The 22,213-nt window shown below is 39.2% G+C and overlaps 1 protein-coding gene across 1 annotated transcript in view; it reads left to right on the top strand.

Moving 5' to 3' along the window:
• TTBK2 (tau tubulin kinase 2) overlaps nt 1-22,213 on the top strand; it is a 138,418-nt gene that overhangs the window by 54,730 nt on the left and 61,475 nt on the right. Inside the window, exons 4-5 of the mRNA XM_049104324.1 lie at nt 705-845; nt 2,322-2,426. Coding sequence (XP_048960281.1) covers nt 705-845; nt 2,322-2,426 — 246 coding nt within the window. The remainder of the gene's footprint in view (nt 1-704; nt 846-2,321; nt 2,427-22,213) is intronic.

Below are 22,213 nucleotides of genomic sequence, written 5' to 3'. Positions count from 1 at the left end.
CTCTTGGTACATGTATTTTCTTATTTGTTTATTTTTATTATTATTTTTAAAGATTTTATTCATTTATTCATGAGAGACACACAGAGAGAGGCAGAGACATAGAGGGAGAAGCAGGCTCTATGCAGGAAGCCCGATGTGGAACTTGATCCCAAGACTCCAGGATCATGTGCTGATTCGAAGGCAAACGCTTAACTGCTGAGCCACCCAGGCATCCATATTTTCTAAACTTTTAAATAATCAAGAATATATTTTGTTATGACATGAAAGATAAGGGGAAACACAATGACTCAAAAATATAATATGTTCAGAAACTTGTGGTTATTCTTATATTTGTCTGAAACATTCATGTATTAGATTAATGGAATCTCTTCTCTTGAATGAGAGGATCACGATTTGGGTAAAATCCTTGCTCTTTCTGTGAAAATACTTTTTACAAAGATTTATTTATTTGAGAGAGCATAAGCGGTGGCAGGGGAGCAGTGGGAGAGAAAATCCCAAGCAGACTCCCTGCCAAGTGCGGACCCAGCCTGGCTGGTTCCCACAACCTCAAGACCACAACCTGAGTGGAAACCAAGAGTTGGATGCTCAACCAACTGAGCCACCCAGGTGCCCCTGTCAAAACATTTTTAATAGTAAGTGAGTAACTCCTCAGTCTTCTCGTATAACACAGTATTTATTTGAAAGTGCTTATTTGGTTTCCACAGGGTCGGAATCTGGCAGATCTACGCCGTAGCCAGTCCCGGGGCACATTCACCATTAGCACTACTCTTCGGTTGGGTAGGCAGATTCTGGAGTCTATTGAGAGCATCCATTCTGTGGGATTCTTGCATCGAGACATCAAACCGGTAAGGGGCCTTTTCAAGTCCAAGCACAGAACGAGTTTGCTTTGTACTCTTAATCGGATGATGGGACACAATAAGTTATAAATGTAGCTTTCTATATTTGCTTTCTGTTATTAATATGAGGTAATATTTTAATTTCTGTAACTAGATGCAAAATGTAACTTCTTTATTGAAAAAAATTATTACAAACTACAACCTAATATTCAAGACCTTTTCTCATACAATGAAAATGTTGCTCCCAGCCAAATTAAAAATTATTAATGCTTGACTATTATTATTATATGTGTTAACATTCTTAGTTACTTAGCCTTATACCTAAATTTGTATTCTTTAGATTTCTTTTTCCTGATACTAGGTAAAAATATATACATATGTTGCTTTTAGATGTATACATAGTGTTTTCTGACCTCAATCTCAAGTGACAAATTGTACTTGCAAGAAACCATCAGTTGTGAAAGACCTTATGTTTTCTTCTGAGTGCTACAGTGGCAATATATAGTATTTTTTTCTATTCTGTTTTTTCTTAGAAATTGTCATTTCCATAACTGAAATGTTTTTATTTTTACTTCTTGATTTTTTTTTTTTATTGCTTACAAGGGGGATATGATCCATTTCTGATATACTGTATTTACTATAAATATATCATGTGTTGGTTGGTGCAGTTGAAAATTACACCCATCTGTTGCTACATGATTTCTCAAATTAAATAGTTTACATGAAAATGCCAACTAAAATTAACATTAGTGGAGTCAGACTTAATGTAATGTAGATTTCTCTTGCTCTTAATTCTGTGCCAAACTAAATGTCACTACTTGAGAAGCATGGTGACTGAAGACTTCCATTTTCATCTGAAAGCTCCCTAAGTAGAACAGTATTTTAAAATAAAAGCTATAATTCTGTAGCAATTTCCTTTTTCCTTTATAAATTCTCTTTTTACACACATCTTTGCAAGTCTGTGCTCATTTAGCATTACATTTACTTTTTTTAAGGGAAGAATGCAAAGTGTATTTTCCAAAAGTTTGTTTTTAAATGTTTCCTTAAATTGAATTTTAATTTTTGTACTTAGTGAAATTCAGCTTTATGATGCTTATAGGAAATTCATTTAATTTCTAGCTATGTATTCAATTTTGCTCACTCCTAGTTCCTCCATTTTAAAGAGGAAGAATTGGGCTGTCTTCAAAGCACTGATTTAGACTAGTATTTCAAGGAACTTGGAGTTCCATTTAAGTCAGGGTTGTTGTATGTAACTTTACAGCATCACTTAAATTCTTCATTCTTCAAAGTTACTTGATCCTAGGCATTAAAAGGACCCACAACGAGATTATGTATTAATACTCAGTAAACATCACTGATTAGAATAGTTTATTTGAGACATATGTACTATATAGAGTTTGAATAGAAAAGTTAAAATATAGGAAGTATAGATGTAAGGACTAAATATTATAAAAATATGTATATTTTCCTTCTTTGCTTTTCTAGTCGAACTTCGCCATGGGTCGCTTTCCTAGTACGTGTAGGAAATGTTACATGCTTGATTTTGGCTTGGCTCGACAATTTACCAATTCCTGTGGTGACGTCAGACCAGTAAGATTTTTCATATTATTATTATATATTTGAGAAATAACCTATTATTTATAGTATCACTTTTAAAAAAAGAAATATGAATTATGTATAGAATGGGTGTCATCATTCAAGAAGTAGCATAGAGATTTTGTGATTAAAATATAGGATAGAATTAATTTTATTATTGAAAGTTGTAGCTTTTATTTATTTTTTTAAAAAATTTTTTTTAACTTATTTATGATAGTCACACAGAGAGAGACAGAGTACAGAGACAGAGACACAGGCAGAGGGAGAAGCAGGCTCCATGCACCAGGAGCCCGACGTGGGATTCGATCCCGGGTCTCCAGGATTGCTCCCTGGGCCAAAGGCAGGCGCCAAACCGCTGCGCCACCCAGGGATCCCGAAAGTTGTAGCTTTTAAAAAAGTACATTAGACACAAATTTAGAGTGGATTTGTAGTAAGAACACACAATGGCCCTTTAGGATCAGTGGTCTTTTTTGAAGTCTGAGGCTCTTTCTATAAGCCTACAATTCTATTTTAGTTGTTGTATATCTCATATCCAGAATTTCTATTTGGTTTTTAAAAAATTTCTTTTTATTGATACTCTCTATTTGATATGATATTGTCACCCTTTCCATATGTCTTTAATCAAGCTCTCCTTTGGTTCTGTGAACATATTTATGATGGCTACTTTGAAATCTTTTCTTCTTAAATCAACATCTAGTCACTGTCAGAGGCAGTTTAGTTGCCTCTCTCCGACTCCCACCCCCATGTACAGGTCATACTTTCCTGTTTCTTGGAGTCTTTTTTTTTTTTTTTTTTATGATAGTCACAGAGAGAGAGAGAGAGGCAGAGAGACATAGGCAGAGGGAGAAGCAGGCTCCATGCACCGGGAGCCTGACATGGGATTCGATCCTGGGTCTCCAGGATCGCGCCCTGGGCCAAAGGGCAGGCGCCAAACCGCTGCGCCACCCAGGGATCCCTCTTGGAGTCTTTATAATTCTTTTGTGGAAGACCAGACATTTTAGATGACATAGCAGTTGTAGACACCGGTCCTCCTTTCCAGGGCTTATGATCATTATTTACTCGTTTATTTGTTTAATGACTGAACTGGATTTGTTTTAGTGAAGGCTGTTCCCCCTGCCACCCTCACCTTCCCTTCCCCAGCACATAGTATTAAGTCTCTGTTGTTGCTCCTGGGGCAGTCTGCCTTCAGTCACCCTGGAATGACAGTTGTAATGGTGGGGCTCTCTTCTACACTTTCCCTGACCGTGCCTAGTTTTTAAGCTCCAGTAATTGCTGCTGTTGCTCTGTTGTTTACAATAGTGCTCTGGGGCATAAATTCCTTGACAAACTAATCTAATCCAGTTTCTGAGGTTGGAGTTTATATTTGTCTGACCTCAGGAGGCCTCTTCCCAGATGGCTTATTACCCTGGTTCTCTCTTACCTGGCCAGCTTATAGTCTTGGTTTTACTTTCATTAGATCCATGAATCTCCTTCCATTTCCCTATACCACAATCCTAGTTTTGAAAAATACTTTAAATTCATTATTTTTAAAAATATTTAAATTCAATTTGCCAACAAAAAAAGTGCTTTGAGTTTAAACTTTACTGTTGCAAACGAGATAAATTCCTTTGGGAAGAGATTAGGTAGTATCTTTTTAATGGCCTTTCTCCTGCTCCAAGGCAAAATCTCTGAGCCAAGGCTCTAAAGTTGGGATGAAGACTATGGTAAGCTTTGGAATGACATCCTCATTTTTTAGGAACTGAGATGGGGGCAGTAGGTGGAGATCTCTTAATTTATCTCTTCTGGCATGGAAGCATTGCCTCTTGAGCTGGGGAAGGACTTTTGGGGCCCCAGTATTATCAGCACATACCCAAGGTAGGGCCTCCATTCCATGAGTGGAGGCTGGGTGCAAGAAAGGAACTTGTAACCCATGACTTAGTGTCCTCAGCAACAGATAGCTGGAAGAACCTCAGAAATGCTGAAGTCCTGCTTCTATGGGAAGAAAACCCTCCTGCTGGGAACTGGGGAATGAGCGAGTCCTATGTCCTTGGTTGCACCCTCTCTACTCATACTACAGTTCAGTTCTTCTAATGCTTCCTTTTTACCTTTAATTTTGTTTTAAATTGGTACTGACAGTGATTTTTGTTTTCTCACAAATCAGTTGCACAGACTTTGAAATACTGATTTTGAGTGAGATAATTATATAATAATAGAGTTGTATACATAAATGTAAATTATATTTAAAATATTGGCACATGAGAATTTAGGTGCCTAAAAATTGTGAGAGAATCTTTTTGATTCTAGTGAAAGTCTTGATTAACAGATACCAAAGCAGGTAAAGAATTTAGGTTCTGTGTAGCTTGCTAGATTTGAATGTTTCTGGAATCCCATTTCTTTTCCAGATATCTTTTTTTCTTAAGTTTTTAGATTATTACCAGGTTATTGTGTATTCACACACATAACTGATATTTAATGAGTGCATAATATGGGTGAAGCATAGATCTAGGTGCTGGGAGTATAGTGGTGAACAAGCAGACCAAACTGAGGCTTTTATAGAAGTTCTGTTATCTTGGAGAAGACAGATAAAAACCAAATACATAATTTACATAGTGGTATATGCTATGAATAAACACAAAGCAATGTATTGACATAGAAAGTGATAGGCAGTGAGGATGGGAGATATTTTAGTACCCCCTCCCCCACACAGACTATTTTAGAAGTATTAGTTAAAAAAGACTTCACTGAGTTGAGAGTTAAATGAAGTTTGAGAACAAGCCATATGAATATCTAGAAGGGAAGTGTTCCAAGCAAAGGGAACAGCAAGTTCAAAGGCCCTGAGGCGTAGTAAGTTTGGTGTGTTCAAGAAAAAGCAGGGAGGCTACTGTGGCTATAGCACAACATAACGTAGTATGATGAGGAGTTAAGTGAAGCGAGAGAGGTTTCAGAGGTTGGTTGGCCCTAGATTATGTATGATTTTGCAGAGAGATTTATTCTACATATGGTAGGAAGCCTTTGGAAAATTTTGAGTAGGGTTGTTACATAATCTGTTACGTGATCTGTCAATAAGCTGATTACATAATGGAATTCTATACAGAAGTAGATTATATTTAAAACATAGCCATAGGAGAATTTCAGTGCCTAGAAATTGTAGGGAGACTATCTTCAGTTTTATCAGTATTCTTGTGTTAATTAGTAGCCATGCAAAAGGAACTTAGGTACTTAGTTTATTTGAATATATTTCTGGAATCCCGTTTCTATTCTAAAGAACAGTTTTTCTTTCTTTCTTTCTTTCTTTCTTTCTTTCTTTCTTTCTTTCTTTCTTTCTTTCTTTCTTTTTTATTTTTTTATTTATTTATGATAGTCACAGAGAGAGAGAGAGAGAGAGAGAGAGAGGCAGAGACATAGGCAGAGGGAGAAACAGGCTCCATGCACCGGGAGCCCGATGTGGGATTCGATCCCAGGTCTCTAGCGCCCTGGGCCAAGGGCAGGCGCCAAACCGCTGCGCCACCCAGGGATCCCAGTTTTTCATTTTTTAGAACATGTTTTGCTTTTTGTTTTGTTTTTAAAGTCACTCTGGCTGTGGAGGAGAGAACAAGAGTGGAATCAGGAAGTTACAAGTTAGAAGGCTAATGCCTTGGGGCCAGTGGAACTTAGGACATTAGGGTACTCCAATGAAGGTGGTGAGAAATGGTTATATTTAGAATATATTTAAAGATTTAACAACAGTTTCTTTTGGATTTGTTAATATTGAGATGTCAAGGAAAAAGAAGAGTCAAGAGTGACTCCTAAATTTTTGTCCTGAATGAATGAATGGTCATGCCATTAACCTTGGTGGGGAAGAATGATGAAAAGTGGGATTTGATAAGGGAAAAAAGTTCTATTTCCTAGAAATTAATTTTGAGATACTTCTCAAATTCCAGATAGAAATAACAAGAGGGTGATCTGACATAGTAATATAGTAATATGTAGCTCAAAAGAGAGATCAGGACTGGAAATAGTATAAATTTAAGAATCATTTGGTTGCGAGTGAAGGTATAGTCAAGGCACATGGGTGCAAGAGTACCTGGCATTGGGGGTCCCAAACAGATGAGGTTTGGCTATGTGCCACTGAGAAAATCCAAAGGAAGAGAGATGAGTAGTGGTGAAACAAGAAAGGAATGTATTTCAATGAGGCCACCACCTGAAAGACAGTGGACTAAAAAAAAAAAAAAAAAATCATTTGCTCCCAATAATTAAAAATAAATGATAATTTTAAAAAATGGAACTAGATTAGATCAGCTAGGGAGAATGTATAGCTAGATAAGAAAAGTGATTCATTTGGTTACTTTAACAACTGGATGATGGTTAGAAGAGAACTATGAGCTAGCTCAGAAGAGTGGGCAGGAGAATCAGCCAGTGAGGTAGGAGGAAAATCAAACTGGTATCTTGGGAGCTAAGTGAAGAAACTGCTTCAAGTATGTGGGTAGTTATCACCCATGTGATACTATCCTATCCTGGGTGTTAGAGATGATAGGTCAGATAAGGTGGGAACTGAGAACTGGCTTTCTGGGTTTGGCAAAGATGGAAGCTATTAGTGATTTTCTTTCTTTTTTTTTTTTTATTAGTGATTTTTCTTAAGAATGGTTTTGTAGAGCAATGAAAACCTAATTGGAGTGGGTTATAGAGAGAGATGGGAAGAAATAGAGAAAGGAAGTACAGACAACTCTCTTGAAGAGTTTTAGTTTTCTTTTCTTTTTTTTTTTTTTTTGAGTTTTAGTTTTCATTTCATTTATTATTATTTTTTTCTGTTTTTACTTTTATTTGTGTTTATTTTATGCAGAACTTACTCCCGGGCATAAGTTTTTGTTTCTTCAGTTTTTCTTGGGATGTCTTTTTCATCTGTGCAGCTTCCTCTTCTGGTTTAGGAACAGTCTGCTCTTTTTCAGTAAGAATCATCTCAGTATGGCAGAAAGAGCTCATTTATGGGTTAATCTGACCGTGAGCTCTGTAAATTTTACTCTGCATGTTGGGGGTGTTTGTTCACCTGGATGTGCTCAATGACCAGAGAATCCACATCTAAATCCTTAAGTTCAGCATTGCTCTGCATTTTTAAGCACGTGCAGTAAAAGTTCCCCATTCTTTTTGGGCCACTGACCCGGTATCCAGCCCCACTGTTTGTCCTGGACATACCTACCAGTGTAGCAACAGCATGGTACACATTGCTTCTGCAGTGTGACATCTTTCAGATATTTGGTGGCATTTCATGTGTGCATACCCTTGATGGCCTGCTCAGTTTCATGTGTGTTCCTAAAGTGAACAGGAAGATTTGAACCTCTTAATTTGCATGATTATGTAGGGTTTTCTGGGTCAAGTAAATAGCGAACCATTTTCAGAGATCATCTTAGGCTGCTTATGGAAGAGCTGTTTTATTTTATTAAATTTTTATTTATTTATTTTAGAGAGAGTGGAGAGCTTTTTTATTTATTTATTTTGGAGAGAGTGAGGAGCAGAGGGAAGAGGGATAAGCCCACTCCTTGCTGAGCACAGAGCTCCTCATCCCATGACCTTGAGATCATGACCTGAGCTGAAGTCAAGAGTTGGACAGTTCACCGAGAGCTGTTTTATTTGAAAGAAGATTGGTTAAACAGGAAGGAGTTGAAAGGGAAGTAAAATACTTCATTCCTTAGTTTATTCTTATTTTTTTATTTTTATTAAGTTTTTTGAAGATTTATTCATGAGAGATAGAAGGAAGGAGACAGGGAGAAGCAGGGCTCCTTGGGGAGCAGGGAGCCTGATGTGGGTCTTGCTCCCAGAATTCTGGGAACACAACTTGAGCCAAAGGCAGGCTCTTTAATCGAATGAGCCACCCAGGTGCCCTTTCTTAGTGCAGAATGGTGCTGGAGGTTGAAGACAGAAGAGGACAAATGAAAGCTACCATGAAGAGGGAGAGGTGAGCTAGCTTCAGCAAAATAGATTGCTGGCCTCTGCTGAAAGCTCATTTGAGTATTATGATAATTTAGGGTGAGATTGTCATTACAGTTGTATGTTTTTCTTTAGACACCTTTAAATGCTTGTTTAGAGGTAAAGTTTAGTCTAAGAGTTGGGTTTAACCTGGGTAAGGATCAGGTTAGCACTATGGAAGAGTGAGAGAAGAAATTTGTGAGAATGTTACTGTGGTTAAACATAGTTCAGTCTGTGTAAAGAATGAACTTTCCCTCTTTTTATATATCACTAGTTAGTTCCTTTTAGGATTTCAGTAGGATTTTCATAGTTTTCAATAAACCTCTAAAATCACAAATAAAATTAATTTCATACCTTTTGGATCATAATTATGATTGAAATAGTTTCTCATATTGTTACTCTAATATAAAACCAAAAGTTGACTTTGTAGATTTGTTTCATATTGTACAATTTTATTTATTCCCTTTAAGAAACTTGAATTGAATCACTTGTCTAGGTATGCCATTATGTATTTGCAAAAATCAATATTTTTATTTTGTCTTGCTTTATTGTATATTCCAGAAGAGTGTAAAAAAACACATAAAATTTTAAAGGAAGAATATTAGACCATCTGTGGCCTCCATCTAGGTTAAGAACTAGCTCATTACCACCGTGCATCTCATCCCCTTTTCTTAAGCAGCATTGTCTAACTAAAGTTACTGTGAGTTTGGAAATGTTCTGTATCCTACTAATATGGTAACCACTAGCTACATGGGATATTGAGCAATTGAAGTGTGGCTAGAGCAAATTAGGGACTGAATTTTAAATTTCATTTAGTTTTAGGTTGCTATTATATTGGCCATTGCAGCTCTAGACATAACCTCCATTCTGAATTTTGCATTAATCAGTTTGTCTTCTGTCTTCTGTAGACCTGACATTGTTTTGGAGTATGGAACAGATTTGGGGAGCTACTGTAAAATAGTACAGTTATCATGCAGCTTTCATCTAGCCTTCCCCAGTTAGATAATATCATACATTACCATAGTACATTGTCAAAACTAGGAAATAGATATTGCTGTACTATTACTAACTCCAATGCAGACCTGAGTCAGCTTTCACTATATTTTTACACCTACTTTTTTCTTGAGGGAAGAGAGTATATGAAACTTTGTCATATGTATAGGTTCACATACCCAACACCACAATCAGGATACAAAAGTATTCCATCACCACAAAGAGGCTCCTTTAAAACATAAAGTTTACTTACCAAACTTAGTGTCTTTAGTATAGCACAGTCAGTCAATGCATTACAAAGGGAATGATGGATAGTCTCTGTTACACTACTAATGAGTTGTTTATGTGGTTTAAGAGCCTTTACTATTTACGTTTAAGATGTATTAGTTACAATAAATAGGGATGTGAGGTACAGAGGAGTCTTGAGCTATATATATTTACAGTATTCTGTTCCATATGGTTTCAGAGTTGAACTTCTGTTTACTTAATGATTTGAATCTTCATGTTCATTATTTTTTCCTCCTGGTTTACAGCATGCCCTAGTTTCCTTATTCTTTCAGCTGGCATCTACATTGGCCCTATGTGTTTCAGCTCTTGCATGCCATGTTTTCTCCTGCTTTTTCTTCTACCGGTCAGCTGAAACTTCCAGTGCCTAGGGCTGTAGTGACCTACTTAACAAAACTTATAAAAGTCTTTTTCTCTGTTACCATTCCACAATTTCAGCTATTTTCTTATTTCCATTGGGGGCTGTATTACATAGTTTGTCATGCTTTCTTCCCCTTTCTGAATCCCCTCCCTTTGGCTAACAGTAGGGCTGGGCTTATATTTAGTGTCGTTCCTTTCTACTGCTAGATTTATTCTCCTGGGAGCTCATTTTGTGTTTTTGTTTTGTTTTGTTTTTTCATTTTGTTTTTGACATTCATCCCCTCCTTCACATTCACACTGCTGTGTATTTGTAGTAATCTTGTGTCTTCTTGTTTGGATTATTAAAAGAGTTTTCTCTTTGGTTTTCTTACATCCTCCTTCCTGTCTCTTCTTTTTATGTCCAGAAGAGTAAGCATCCCAAGCACTTTCTGAATCATGTCACTTTCTTAAACATTTTTGATAAATTCCATTTCCCTGCATGTTATAAACCAAACACCTTAATATGACATTCAAGACCATCCTTACTTAACCTGATTCCAACCTACTTTTCCATTATTTTCTCTCACCATTTGCTCCAGCCATATCAAACACTTTCTCTAACACACATAGTACTTCCCTCCTGTGCATTGTACACAGTGTTCTTTTTACTTAAAATGCTTTTCCTTCTTCCTGTTGTAATTCTTCCAATTTTTTCTTTTAAAAATTTTATTTATTTATTCATGAGAGCCAGAGACATAGGCAGAGAGAAAAGCAGGCTCCCTGTAGGGAGCCTGATGCAGGACTCGATCCCAGGACCCCGGAATCATGACTTGAGCCAAAGGCAGATGTTCAACCACTGAGCCACCCAGGTGCCCCTAATTCTTTCAATTTTTAAAGATTTGTTTATTTGAGAGAGAGAGAGCTAGAGACAGCACAAGCATGAATGGGAGGGGCAGAAAGAGAGAGAGAGTGCAGACTCTTGTTGAGCATGGAGCAACCTAGGGGCTCAATCTCATGACCCTGAGCCAAAATCAAGAGGAAATCAAGAGTTGGATGCTCAACTGACTGAGCCAGCCAGGCACTCCTCTTTAATTTTTCAAGGTCTGATTTCCTTTTTCTTTTTCATTTTCACTTAAATATCTAGGTATTTATTTTTAATAAAATTGTGCTCTTAAGTTGTTAACCACTTTTACTTTTTTTTTTTTTTTTAAAGATTTTATTTATTTATTCATGAGAGACACAGAGAGAGAAGCAGGGACACAGGCAGATGGAGAAGCAGGCTTCTTGCAGGGAGCCTGATGTGGTACTTGATCCTGGAACTCCAGGATCATGCCCTGGACTGAAGGCAGGCACTCAACCGCTGAGCCACCCAGGCTTCCTACCACTCTTACTTTTTTTCTGAAAAGATGTTTTTAAATATAATTTTTGAAGAGGTAATGTAGTTACATGGTACAAAAGTAAGATAGTAAAAATTCATCAAAGTTAAACACCTCTTTGAAAGACACCTGTTAAGCAAGTAAAAAGACAAATCCCAGACTGGGAAAAAAATGTTTCAAAACACACATCTTTTTATTATTATTATTAATTTTTATTTTAAATTCATTATTTTAAATGATCAGAGTCCTCTAACAAAGCATTTTTCTAAAGGGCCCATATAAACTCTTCCCACTCTCGTGAGAGTATCTGATCCAATCATCCAGAAAGCCACACAGGGCGTGCCCTGCAGGGTGTTCTGCTTCCTACTGTGGTTATATTTCCATCCCATGGTTATAAACTGGCAGTCTGATTATGAACTGGCTACCCAAGTAGCTTGGCCATTGGCAGAGAAAGGGCTGGTTTTGCATGGCGGGAGAACTCTGGTCCCCTGGGGCAAGGAGTCATAGTCATTTGCTGAAAACGGTTTTCTGGCTTTGCACATTTGGTGTGGGAGCTTGGCTAACAAGGTCTGGCACAAAGGGATGGCTCTGTCCCCAACACATGGACAGAACCCAGACCTCACTCCTGCAAAGTCCAGGGTCTGAGCCCAAGACACACATCTGACAAAGGACTTAAATCCAGAATCTATAAACAATTCTCACAACTCAATAATAAATAAACCAAATGAATAAACATGAGCAAAAAAATTGTATAGGCATTTCATCAGAGAAGAGATACTACAGATGGCAAATAAGCACAATAGCAAGTGGTAAACATCGTTAGTTACCAGGGAAATGCAAATTAAAACCACAATGAGACATCATTACACAGAATAAACTTAAAAATACAATTCTAAATGCTTGTGAGGGACAGAAATCAGAGGTTGCCAAAGACTGGGAGTGGAGGAAAAGGGATTGACTGTACAGAACTCTTGGGATGATAGAAATACTCTATAGGGCAGCCTGGGTGGCTTAGCGGTTTAGTGCTGCCTTCAGCCCAGGATGTGATCCTGGAGACCCAGGATTGAGTCCCACATCGGGTTCCCCAGCATGGAGCCTGCTTCTCCTTCTGCCTGTGTCTCTGCCTCTCTCTGTCTGTCTCTCTCTCTCTCATGAATAAATAAATAAAATCTTAAAATAAAAAAACTATAACTTGAGTGCAGTGGTAATTACATGACTATATATCTTTGTCAAAATTCACAGAACCGTGACTACCTAAAGTATGAATTTTACTTAATAAACCTGACTTGAAAAAAATTAAAAGATAAGCAGTGAAACAAATCTCTATTTCACCCTTGCTATCCCACATCCACTCATTTTCTTCCAATTTTAGTATATGTGCTGCCGAAGCGAGCACATCCACTCATTTTCTATACTGCTCTTATGCCTTCCTCCAACCTTTAGGTAGCTATATTGTTAAAATTTTTTAATGTATTCTTCCAGAATTTCTTTTTGCATATATATGATACACATGAATGGATAGTCTCATTTTTCCCTTTCTGATTCAAAAGGTAGCATGATATACATTCTGTGCTTGTCTTTTTTTCTGAAAGTGTGTATCTAGGAGATCTTTCCATGTCAGGATATAGAGCTTCTTCATTCCTTTTTCAGCTGTAAAGTGTTTTTCATTATAAGGATTTACTATAATTTATTTAATCAGTCCTCTATTTATGAACATATGGGTTACTTTCAGTCTTTTGCTATCACAGACATCTATGTAGTGAGTGAATGTCACATTCATTATTTTTACACATATGCAAGTATATCTGTAAGATAAATTTCTGCAAGTAAAATGGCTTTGTCAAAGAGAATATGTGCATTTGTAATTTTGATAGTGCCAAATTGCCATCAATTAAGGAGGTTTTAAGAGATAACCTATTTTTTTTCTTTTAAAATTTTTATTTAAATTCTAGTTAGTCAACATACAATGCAATACTGGCTTCAGGGTAGAATTCAGTGGTTCATCACTTACATACAACACTCAGTGCTCATCATGAGTGCCCTCCTTAATACCTATCACCAGTGTAGCCCACCACCTACCCACCACCTTCCATCAACCCTCAGTTTGTTCTGTATTGTTAAAAGTCTCTTATGGCGGGACGCCTGGGTAGCTCAGTGGTTGAGCATCTGCCTTTGGCTCAGGTCGTGATCCCAGGGTCCCAGGAGTGAGTCCTGCATTTGGCTCCCCACTGGGATCCTGCTTCTCCCTCTTCCTATGTCTCTGCCTCTCTCTCTCTGTGTCTTTCATGAATAAATAAAATCTTTTTTTTTTTTTTTTAAAGTCTCTTATGGTTGGGGTGCCTGAGTAGCTCAGTTGATTGAGGGTCTGACTCTTGATTTTGGCTCAGGTCATGGTCTTGGGTTCATGGGATCAAGCTCCACATCTGGTTCCATACTCGTCATGGAGTCTGCTTGAGATTTTCTGCCTCTTCCTCTCCCCCTTCCTCCACTTGTGTACTTTGTCTCTCTCAAATAATCTTTTTAAAAATATTTTATTCATTGACAGAGCACAAGCAGAGGGAGCAGCAGGCAGAGGGAGAGGGAGAAGCAGGCTCCCTGCTGAGCAGAGAGCCCAATGTGGGGCTTGATCCCAGAATACTGGGATCATGACCTGAACCAAAGGCAGCTGCTTAACTAACTGAGCCACCTCGGTGCCTCTAAATAAATATATATATTTTAAGATTTTTAAAATTTGTTCATGAGAGACACAGAGAGAGGCAGAGACATAGGCAGAGGGAGAAGCAGGCCCCAGGATCGCAACCTGAGCCAAAGGCAAATGCTCAACCACTGAGCCAACTGGGTTCTCCTAAATATAATCTTTTTTAAAAAGTCTCTTATGGTTTGTTTCCCTCTCTTTCTTTTTTCCCCATCCCATATGTTGATCTGTTTTGCCACATATGAGTGAAATCATATGGTATTTGTCTTTCTCTGGCTTATGTCACTTAGCATAATACACTATGGCTCCATCTATGTTGTTGTGAATGGTAGGATTTCATTCTTTTTAATAACTAAGTAATGTTCCCACTGTGTTATGTATTTACCACATCTTCTTTATCCATTCATAAGTGAATGGACATTTGAGCTCTTTCCATAGTTTGGCTATTGTTGATAATGCTGCTATAAATATCCAGGTGCGTATACCCCTTTAAACCTGTAGTTCTGTATCCTTTGGGTAAATACCTAGTAGGGCAATTGCTGGATCATAGGATAGTTCTCTTTTTAACTTTTTGAGGAACCTCCAAGTGGGATTTATTCCTGGTCTATAAGGGTGGTTCAGTATTTGCCAATCAGTGTGATACACCACATTAATAATAGAAAGAATAAGGGGGCACCTGAGTGTCCAGTGGGTTAAGCGTCTGGCTCTTGATTTCAGCTCAGGTCATGATCTCAGGGTCTGGGTATCTAGCCCCACATTGTGCACCACACTCAGTGGGGAGTCTGGTTGTCACCTTTCCCTATGCCCCTACCCCTGCTCATGCTTGTCACTCTCAAATAAGTAAATAAATACAATCTTTAAAAATAACGATAGAAAGGATTAGAACTATATCATCTCAATAAATGCAGAAAAAGCATTTGACAATATATAGCATCCATTCTTGATTTAAAAACCCTCAATAGAGTATGTATAGATAGAACATATCTCAATATCATAAAGGCCGTGTATGAAAGACCCACAGACCTCAATGGGGAAAAACTGAGAACTTTTCCTGTGTGGTAAAGAGATCACCTATTTTAAGGCCTCATTAAATGTTGCCTTATTCTTTTTTTTCTTTTTCATCAGACTTTTCCTTCTTCCCTCTCACCAAGTGGAACTAATTGTTACCACTCCTAGACTTTCATAGGTCATTGTACTTTGCTAATGATATTCATTATAATCAGCTTTTTTAAAATAATACATTTATTTTTTATTGGTGTTCAAATTACCAACATACAGAATAACACCCAGTGCTCATCCCGTCAAGTGCCCCCCTCAGTGCCCGTCACCCATTCACCCCCACCTCCCGCCCTCCTCCCCTTCCACCACCCCTACTTCGTTTCCTAGAGTTAGGAGGCTTTATTTTCTGTCTCCCTTTCTGATATTTCCCACACATTTCTTCTCCCTTCCCTTATATTCCCTTTCACTATTATTTATATTCCCCAAATGAATGAGAACATACACTGTTTGTCCTTCTCCGACTGACTTACTTCACTCAGCATAATACCCTCCAGTTCCATCCACGTTGAAGCAAATGGTGGGTATTTGTCGTTTCTAATGGCTGAGTAATATTTATTGTATACATAAACCATATCTTCTTTATCCATTCATCTTTCGATGGACACCGAGGCTCCTTCCATAGTTTGGCTATTGTGGACATTGCTGCTAGAAACATCGGGGTGCAGGTGTCCCGGCATTTCATTGCTGCTGAATCTTTGGGGTAAATCCCCAACAGTGCAATTGCTGGGTCGTAGGGCAGGTCTATTTTTAACTCTTTGAGGAACCTCCACACAGTTTTCCAGAGTGGCTGCACCGGTTCACATTCCCACCAACAGTGTAAGAGGGTTCCCTTTTCTCCACATTCTCTCCATTTGTGGTTTCCTGCCTTGTTAATTTTCCCCATTATCACTGGTGTGAGGTGGTATCTCATTGTGGTTCTGATTTGTATTTCCCTGATGGCAAGTGATGCAGAGCATTTTCTCATGTGCATGTTGGCCATGTCTATGTCTTCCTCTGTGAGATTTCTCTTCATGTCTTTTGCCCATTTCATGATTGGATTGTTTGTTTCTTTGGTGTTGAGTTTAATAAGTTCTTTATAGATCTTGGAAACTAGCCCTTTATCTGATATGTCATTTGCAAATACCTTCTCCCATTCTGTAGGTTGTCTTTTAGTTTTGTTGACTGTATCCTTTGCTGTGCAAAGGCTTCTTATCTTGATGAAGTCCCAACAGTTCATTTTTACTTTTGTTTCTTTTGCCTTCCTGGATGTATCTTGCAAGAAGTTACTGTGGCCGAATTCAAAAAGGGTGTTGCCTGTGTTCTCCTCTAGGATTTTGATGGAATCTTGTCTGACATTTAGATCTTTCATCCATTTTGAGTTTATCTATGTGTATGATGAAAGAGAGTGCTCTAGTTTCATTCTTCTGGATGTGGATGTCCAATTTTCCCAGCACCATTTATTGAAGAGACTTTCTTCCGATGGATAGTCTTTCCTCCTTTATCAAATATTAGTTGACCACAAAGTTCAGGGTCCACTTATGGGTTCTCTCTTCTGTTCCATTGATCTATGTGTCTCTGTTTTTGTGCCAGTACCACACTGTCTTGATGACCACAGCTTTGTAGTACAACCTGAAATCTGGCATTGTGATGCCCCCAGATATGGTTTTCTTTTTTAAAATTCCCCTGGCTATTCAGGGTCTTTTCTGATTCCACACAAATCTTAAAATAATTTGTTCTAACTCTCTGAAGAAAGTCCATGGTATTTTGATAGGGATTGCATTAAAAGTGTAAATTGCCCTGGGTAACATTGACATTTTCACACTATTAATTCTGCCAATCCATGAGCATGGAATATTTTTCCGTCTCTTTGTGTCTTCCTCAATTTCTTTCAGAAGTGTTCTATAGTTTTTAGGGTATAGACCTTTACCTCTTTGGTTAGGTTTATTCCTAGGTATCTTATGCTTTTGGGTGCAATTGTAAATGGGATTGACTCCTTAATTTCTCTTTCTTCAGTCTCATTGTTAGTGTATAGAAATGCCACTGATTTCTGGGCATTGATTTTGTATCCTGCCACGCTACCAAATTGCTGTATGAGTTCTGGCAATCTTGGGGTGGAGACTTTTGGGTTTTCTATGTAGAGTATCATGTCATCGGTGAAGAGGGAGAGTTTGACTTCTTCTTTGCCAATTTGAATGCCTTTGATTTCTTTTTGTTCCCTGATTGCTGAGGCTCGGACTTCCAGTACTGTGTTGAATAGCAGTGGTGAGAGTGGACATCCCTGTCTTGTTCCTGATCTTAGGGGAAAGGCTCCCAGTGCTTCCCCATTGAGAATGATATTTGTTGTGGGCTTTTCGTAGATGGCTTTTAAGATGTTGAGGAATGTTCCCTCTATCCCTACACTCTGAAGAGTTTTGATCAGGAATGGATGCTGTATTTTGTCAAATGCTTTCTCTGCATCTAATGAGAGGATCATATTGTTCTTGGTTTTTCTCTTGCTGATATGACGAATCACATTGATTGTTTTACGGGTGTTGAATCAGCTTTGTGTCCCAGGGATAAATCCTACTTGGTCACGGTGAATAATTTTCTTAATGTACTGTTGGATCCTATTTGCTAGTATCTTGTTGAGAATTTTTGCATCCATGTTTATCAGGGATATTGGTCTGTAATTCTCCTTTTTGGTGGGGTCTTTGTCTGGTTTTGGAATTAAGGTGATGCTGGCCTCATAGAACGAGTTTGGAAGTACTCCATCTCTTTCTATCGTTCCAAACAGCCTTAGTAGAATAGGTATGGTTTCTTCTTTCAACCTTTGATAGAATTCCCTTGGGAAGCCATCTGGCCCTGGACTTTGTGTCTTGGGAGGTTTTTGATGACTGCTTCAATTTCCTCCCTGGTTATTGGCCTCTTCAGGTTTTCTATTTCTTCCTGTTCCAGTTTTGGTAGTTTGTGGCTTTGCAGGAATGCGTCCATTTCTTCTAGATTGCCTAATTTATTGGCGTATAGCTGTTCATAATATGTTTTTAAAATCGTTTGTATTTCCTTGGTGTTGGTAGTGATCTCTCCTTTCTCATTCATGATTTTATTAATTTGAGTCTTCTCTCTCTTCTTTTTAATAAGGCTGGCTAATGGTTTATCTATCTTATTAATTCTTTCAAAGAACCAACTCCTGGTTCTGTTGATCTGTTCCACAGTTCTTCTCGTCTCGATTTTGTTGAGTTCTGCTCGAATCTTTATTAACTCTCTTCTTCTGCTGGGTGTAGGATCTATTTGCTGTTTTTTCTCTAGCTCCTTTATGTGTAAGGTTAGCTTTTGTATTTGAGTTCTTTCCAGTTTTTGAATGGATGCTTGTATTGCGATGTATTTCCCCCTTAGGACTGCTTTTGCTGCATCCCCAAGATTTTGAATGGTTGTATCTTCATTCTCATTAGTTTCCATGAATCTTTTTAATTCTTCCTTAATTTCCTGGTTGACCCTTTCATCTTTTAACAGGATGGTCCTTAACCTCCACGTGTTTGAGGTCCTTCCAAACTTCTTGTTTTGATTTAGTTCTCATTTCAAGGCATTATGGTCTGAGAATATGCAGGGGACGATCCCAGTCTTTTGGTATCAGTTCAGACCCGATTTGTGACCCAGTATGTGGTCTGTTCTGGAGAAAGTTCCATGTGCACTTGAGAAGAATGTGTATTCAGTTGCATTTGGATGTAAAGTTCTGTCAATATCTGTGAAAACCATCTGGTCCAGTGTATCATTTAAAGCTCTCGTTTCTTTGGATATGTTGTGCTTAGAAGACCTATCGAGTATAGAAAGAGCTAGATTGAAGTCACCAAGTATAAGTGTATTATTATCTAAGTACTTCTTCACTTTGGTTATTAATTGATTTATATATTTGGGAGCTCCCTACATTCGGGGCATATATATTGAGGATTGTTAAGTCTTCTTGTTGGATAGATCCTTTAAGTATGAGATAGTGTCCCTTTTCATCTCTCACTATAGTCTTCGGGGTAAATTTTAGTTTATCTGATATAAGGATGGCTACCCCTGCTTTCTTTTGAGGACCATTTGAATGGTAAATGGTTCTCCAACCTTTTATTTTCAGGCTGTAGGTGTCCTTCTGTCTAAAATGAGTCTCTTGTAGACAGCAAATAGATGGGTCCTGCTTTTTTATCCAGTCTGAAGCCCTGTGCCTTTTGATGGGGTCATTAAGCCCGTTCACATTCAGAGTTACTATTGAAAGATATGAGTTTAGTGTCATCATGGTATCTATTCAGTCCTTGTTTTTGTGGATTGTTCCACTGAACTTCTTCTTAAAGGGGAATTTTAAGAGTCCCCCTTAAAATTTCTTGCAGAGCTTGTTTGGAGGTCACATATTCTTTCAGTTCCTGCCTGTCTTGGAAGCTCTTTATCTCTCCTTCCATTTTGAATGAGAGCCTTGCTGGATAAAGTATTCTTGATTGCATGTTCTTCTTATTTACGACCCTGAATATATCCTGCCAGCCCTTTCTGGCCTGCCAGGTCTCTGTGCAGAGGTCTGCTGTTACCCTAATACTCCTCCCCATAAAGGTCAGGGATTTCTTGTCTCTTGCTGCTTTAAGGATCTTCTCTTTATCTTTGGAATTTGCAAGCTTAACTATTAAATGTCAAGGTGTTGAACGGTTTTTATTGATTTGGGGGGGGGGGGGTCTCTCTGTCTCCTGCATCTGAATGCCTGTTTCCCTTCCCAGATTAGGAAAGTTTTCAGCTATGATTTGTTCAAATACATATTCTGGCCCTCTGGCCCTTTCGGCACCCTCGGGAACCCCAATGAAACGTAGGTTTTTCTTCCTCAGGCTGTCGTTTATTTCCCTTAATCTATCCTCATGGTCTTTTAATTGTTTGTCTCTTTTTTCCTCAGTTTCCCTCTTTGCCATCAACTTGTCTTCTATGTCACTCACTCGTTCTTCCACCTCGTTAACCCTCGTCGTTAGGACTTCTAGTTTGGATTGCATCTCATTCAATTGATTTTTAATTTCTGCCTGATTAGCTCTAAATTCTGCAGTCATGAAGTCTCTTGAGTCCTTTATGCTTTTTTCTAGAGCCACCAGTAGCTGTATAATAGTGCTTCTGAATTGGCTTTCTGACATTGAATTGTAATCCAGATTTTGTAACTCTGTGGGAGAGAGGACTGTTTCTGATTCTTTCTTTTGAGGTGAGGTTTTCCTTCTAGTCATTTTGCTCAGTGCAGAGTGGTCAAAAACAAGTTGTATTGGGAAAAGGAGAAAAAGAGAGGAGAGAAAGAAGGAAAGAAAAGAGAAAAAGAAAAAAGAAAAAAGGACAAAAGAAAGAGAAGAAAAAGAAAGAAAACGAAAGAATGGAAAAAAAGTGTGGGGGAAGCAAACAGAAATCAAAAAGAAAAAAAAAGAAAAAGAAAAACACGGGGGAGTATCTTCTGATTTTGTATACTTTAAGTCCCTTGACTTCCCCTGGACCTTGTCTGTCTAGCTGGTCTTCTGGGGGAGGGGCCTGTTGTGCTGATTTTCAGGTGTTAGCACTTGGGGGAGCTGCTGTGCCCCTGCCTGGTGCAGGGCTCAGTGGGGGTTGTTTACCCCGTGAGGCCCCTGGAGGAACAACCGCAGTGGCGGGGCCAGCTCTGGAGCCCTGGAGTCAGCTCCCGCAGTAACTAGGAGCTCTCGGTCTGCAGGGCCTGGAGGCTCCGGGGCGGGGCCGCCGATCTGCTCAGCTCGGGGCAGGAGCGTCCTTGCTGTCCTGGGCCCTCCCGGCCTCTGCCTGTCCCGGGGGAGGCCGGATCCTGGGTGTGTCCCAGCGCCCTGTGCTCCGGGGCCTGCGCTGTTGGATTCGCGCTCCCGCCCCGCAGCCCCCTCGGTGGAGCCACCCCCGAGCCCCTCCGAGCCGCTCCCGCCCCGCAGCCCCCTCCGCGGAGCCGCCCCCGAGCCCCCCGAGCTGCCCCAGCCCCACAGCCCCCTCCGCGGAGCCGCCCCCGAGCCCCCCGAGCTGCTCCGTGTCCCGCCGTGCGCGCTGCAGCCCTTAGGGAGCTCGGCGCATCTCCCGGGGCGCAGGTGTCTGTTAGTGTCCCCGGGAGCCCGAGGGCATCCCCACCCTCCTGGGTCCTGCTCCACCTCCCTGCGGGCCCCTTTCCGCCCGGGAAGGTCGGTGCAGCTCCTGCTCCTCCGGGACGGGGCTCTCCTGTCCTGGGGACACTCGCCCCGGCCTCAGCCCGGCTCCTCGCGGTGCCCCTCCCCCTTGGAGGCCTTTTGTGTCTTTATTTCTTTTTCCCAGTCTTCCTACCTTGATAGAAGCGCGAACTCTTACTGTAGCATTCCAGCTGTTCTCTCTTTAAATCTCAGGCCGAATTTCTAGATTTTCAGCATGATTTGAAGGTTATCTAGGTAATTTCGTGGGGACAGGTGACTTGGGGACCCTCCTCTTCTGCCATCTTGCCCCTCCTCTCTCTATAATCAGCTTTAAATTAGAATTAGTTGTATATATGGTTGTTTTCCCCAGATGGATTGAGTTGTCTTTCTGCTTAATAGGTGGTTGAATTTTCTTGACCTGGCATTATTTCTTTGATGAGTCCTATCAAGATCTTTCTAAATAGCTGATCTCTCTTTATCTGTAGCTTAACCTTTCCCTTGAAGTAGCAAAGTCAGGTGCACTCTTAACTGGAAAGAATCCTCTGTGTTTATCTTGGCTAGAGTCTATCAGGGAGATGTCTATGTGTCTGATTAACTGTGGACTGGGCTGCAGAGTGTGGTAGTATCTCTAGAGATTTGTATCCTTACAGTTACTGAATGAAAATAATTAGGCAAAAGTACATACTACAAAAACATTTTTGTCAGTGAAGGCTCTTGTCAGGTAATGAATAAAAGTACAACCAATGAAATGTTAGTGAAAAGGGTTGATAGTAGGTTTTCATATATAATCCTATACATTCTTTGTCTAGAAAAGAAATCTGTGATCTCAAAGTTCCATCGAATTGAGAATATTAGATATTCTTGTTACTTGTGCTATATTAGGAAAATATCGATGTCTACTGATTATGATTATCAATGAATGGCAGCTAAGAAAAGGGATTTAAATATATCACAGAAACTTTTGATTCCTGAGAGTTGTAATTTAATACAAAGAATATTTTTTAAACA

The sequence above is a fragment of the Canis lupus genome, chromosome 30, assembly GCF_003254725.2.
Source record: "Canis lupus dingo isolate Sandy chromosome 30, ASM325472v2, whole genome shotgun sequence".
Lineage (NCBI taxonomy): Eukaryota > Metazoa > Chordata > Mammalia > Carnivora > Canidae > Canis > Canis lupus.
The sequence above is the reverse complement of the archived record's forward strand: the minus strand, read 5'-3'. Positions and strand labels throughout refer to the sequence as shown.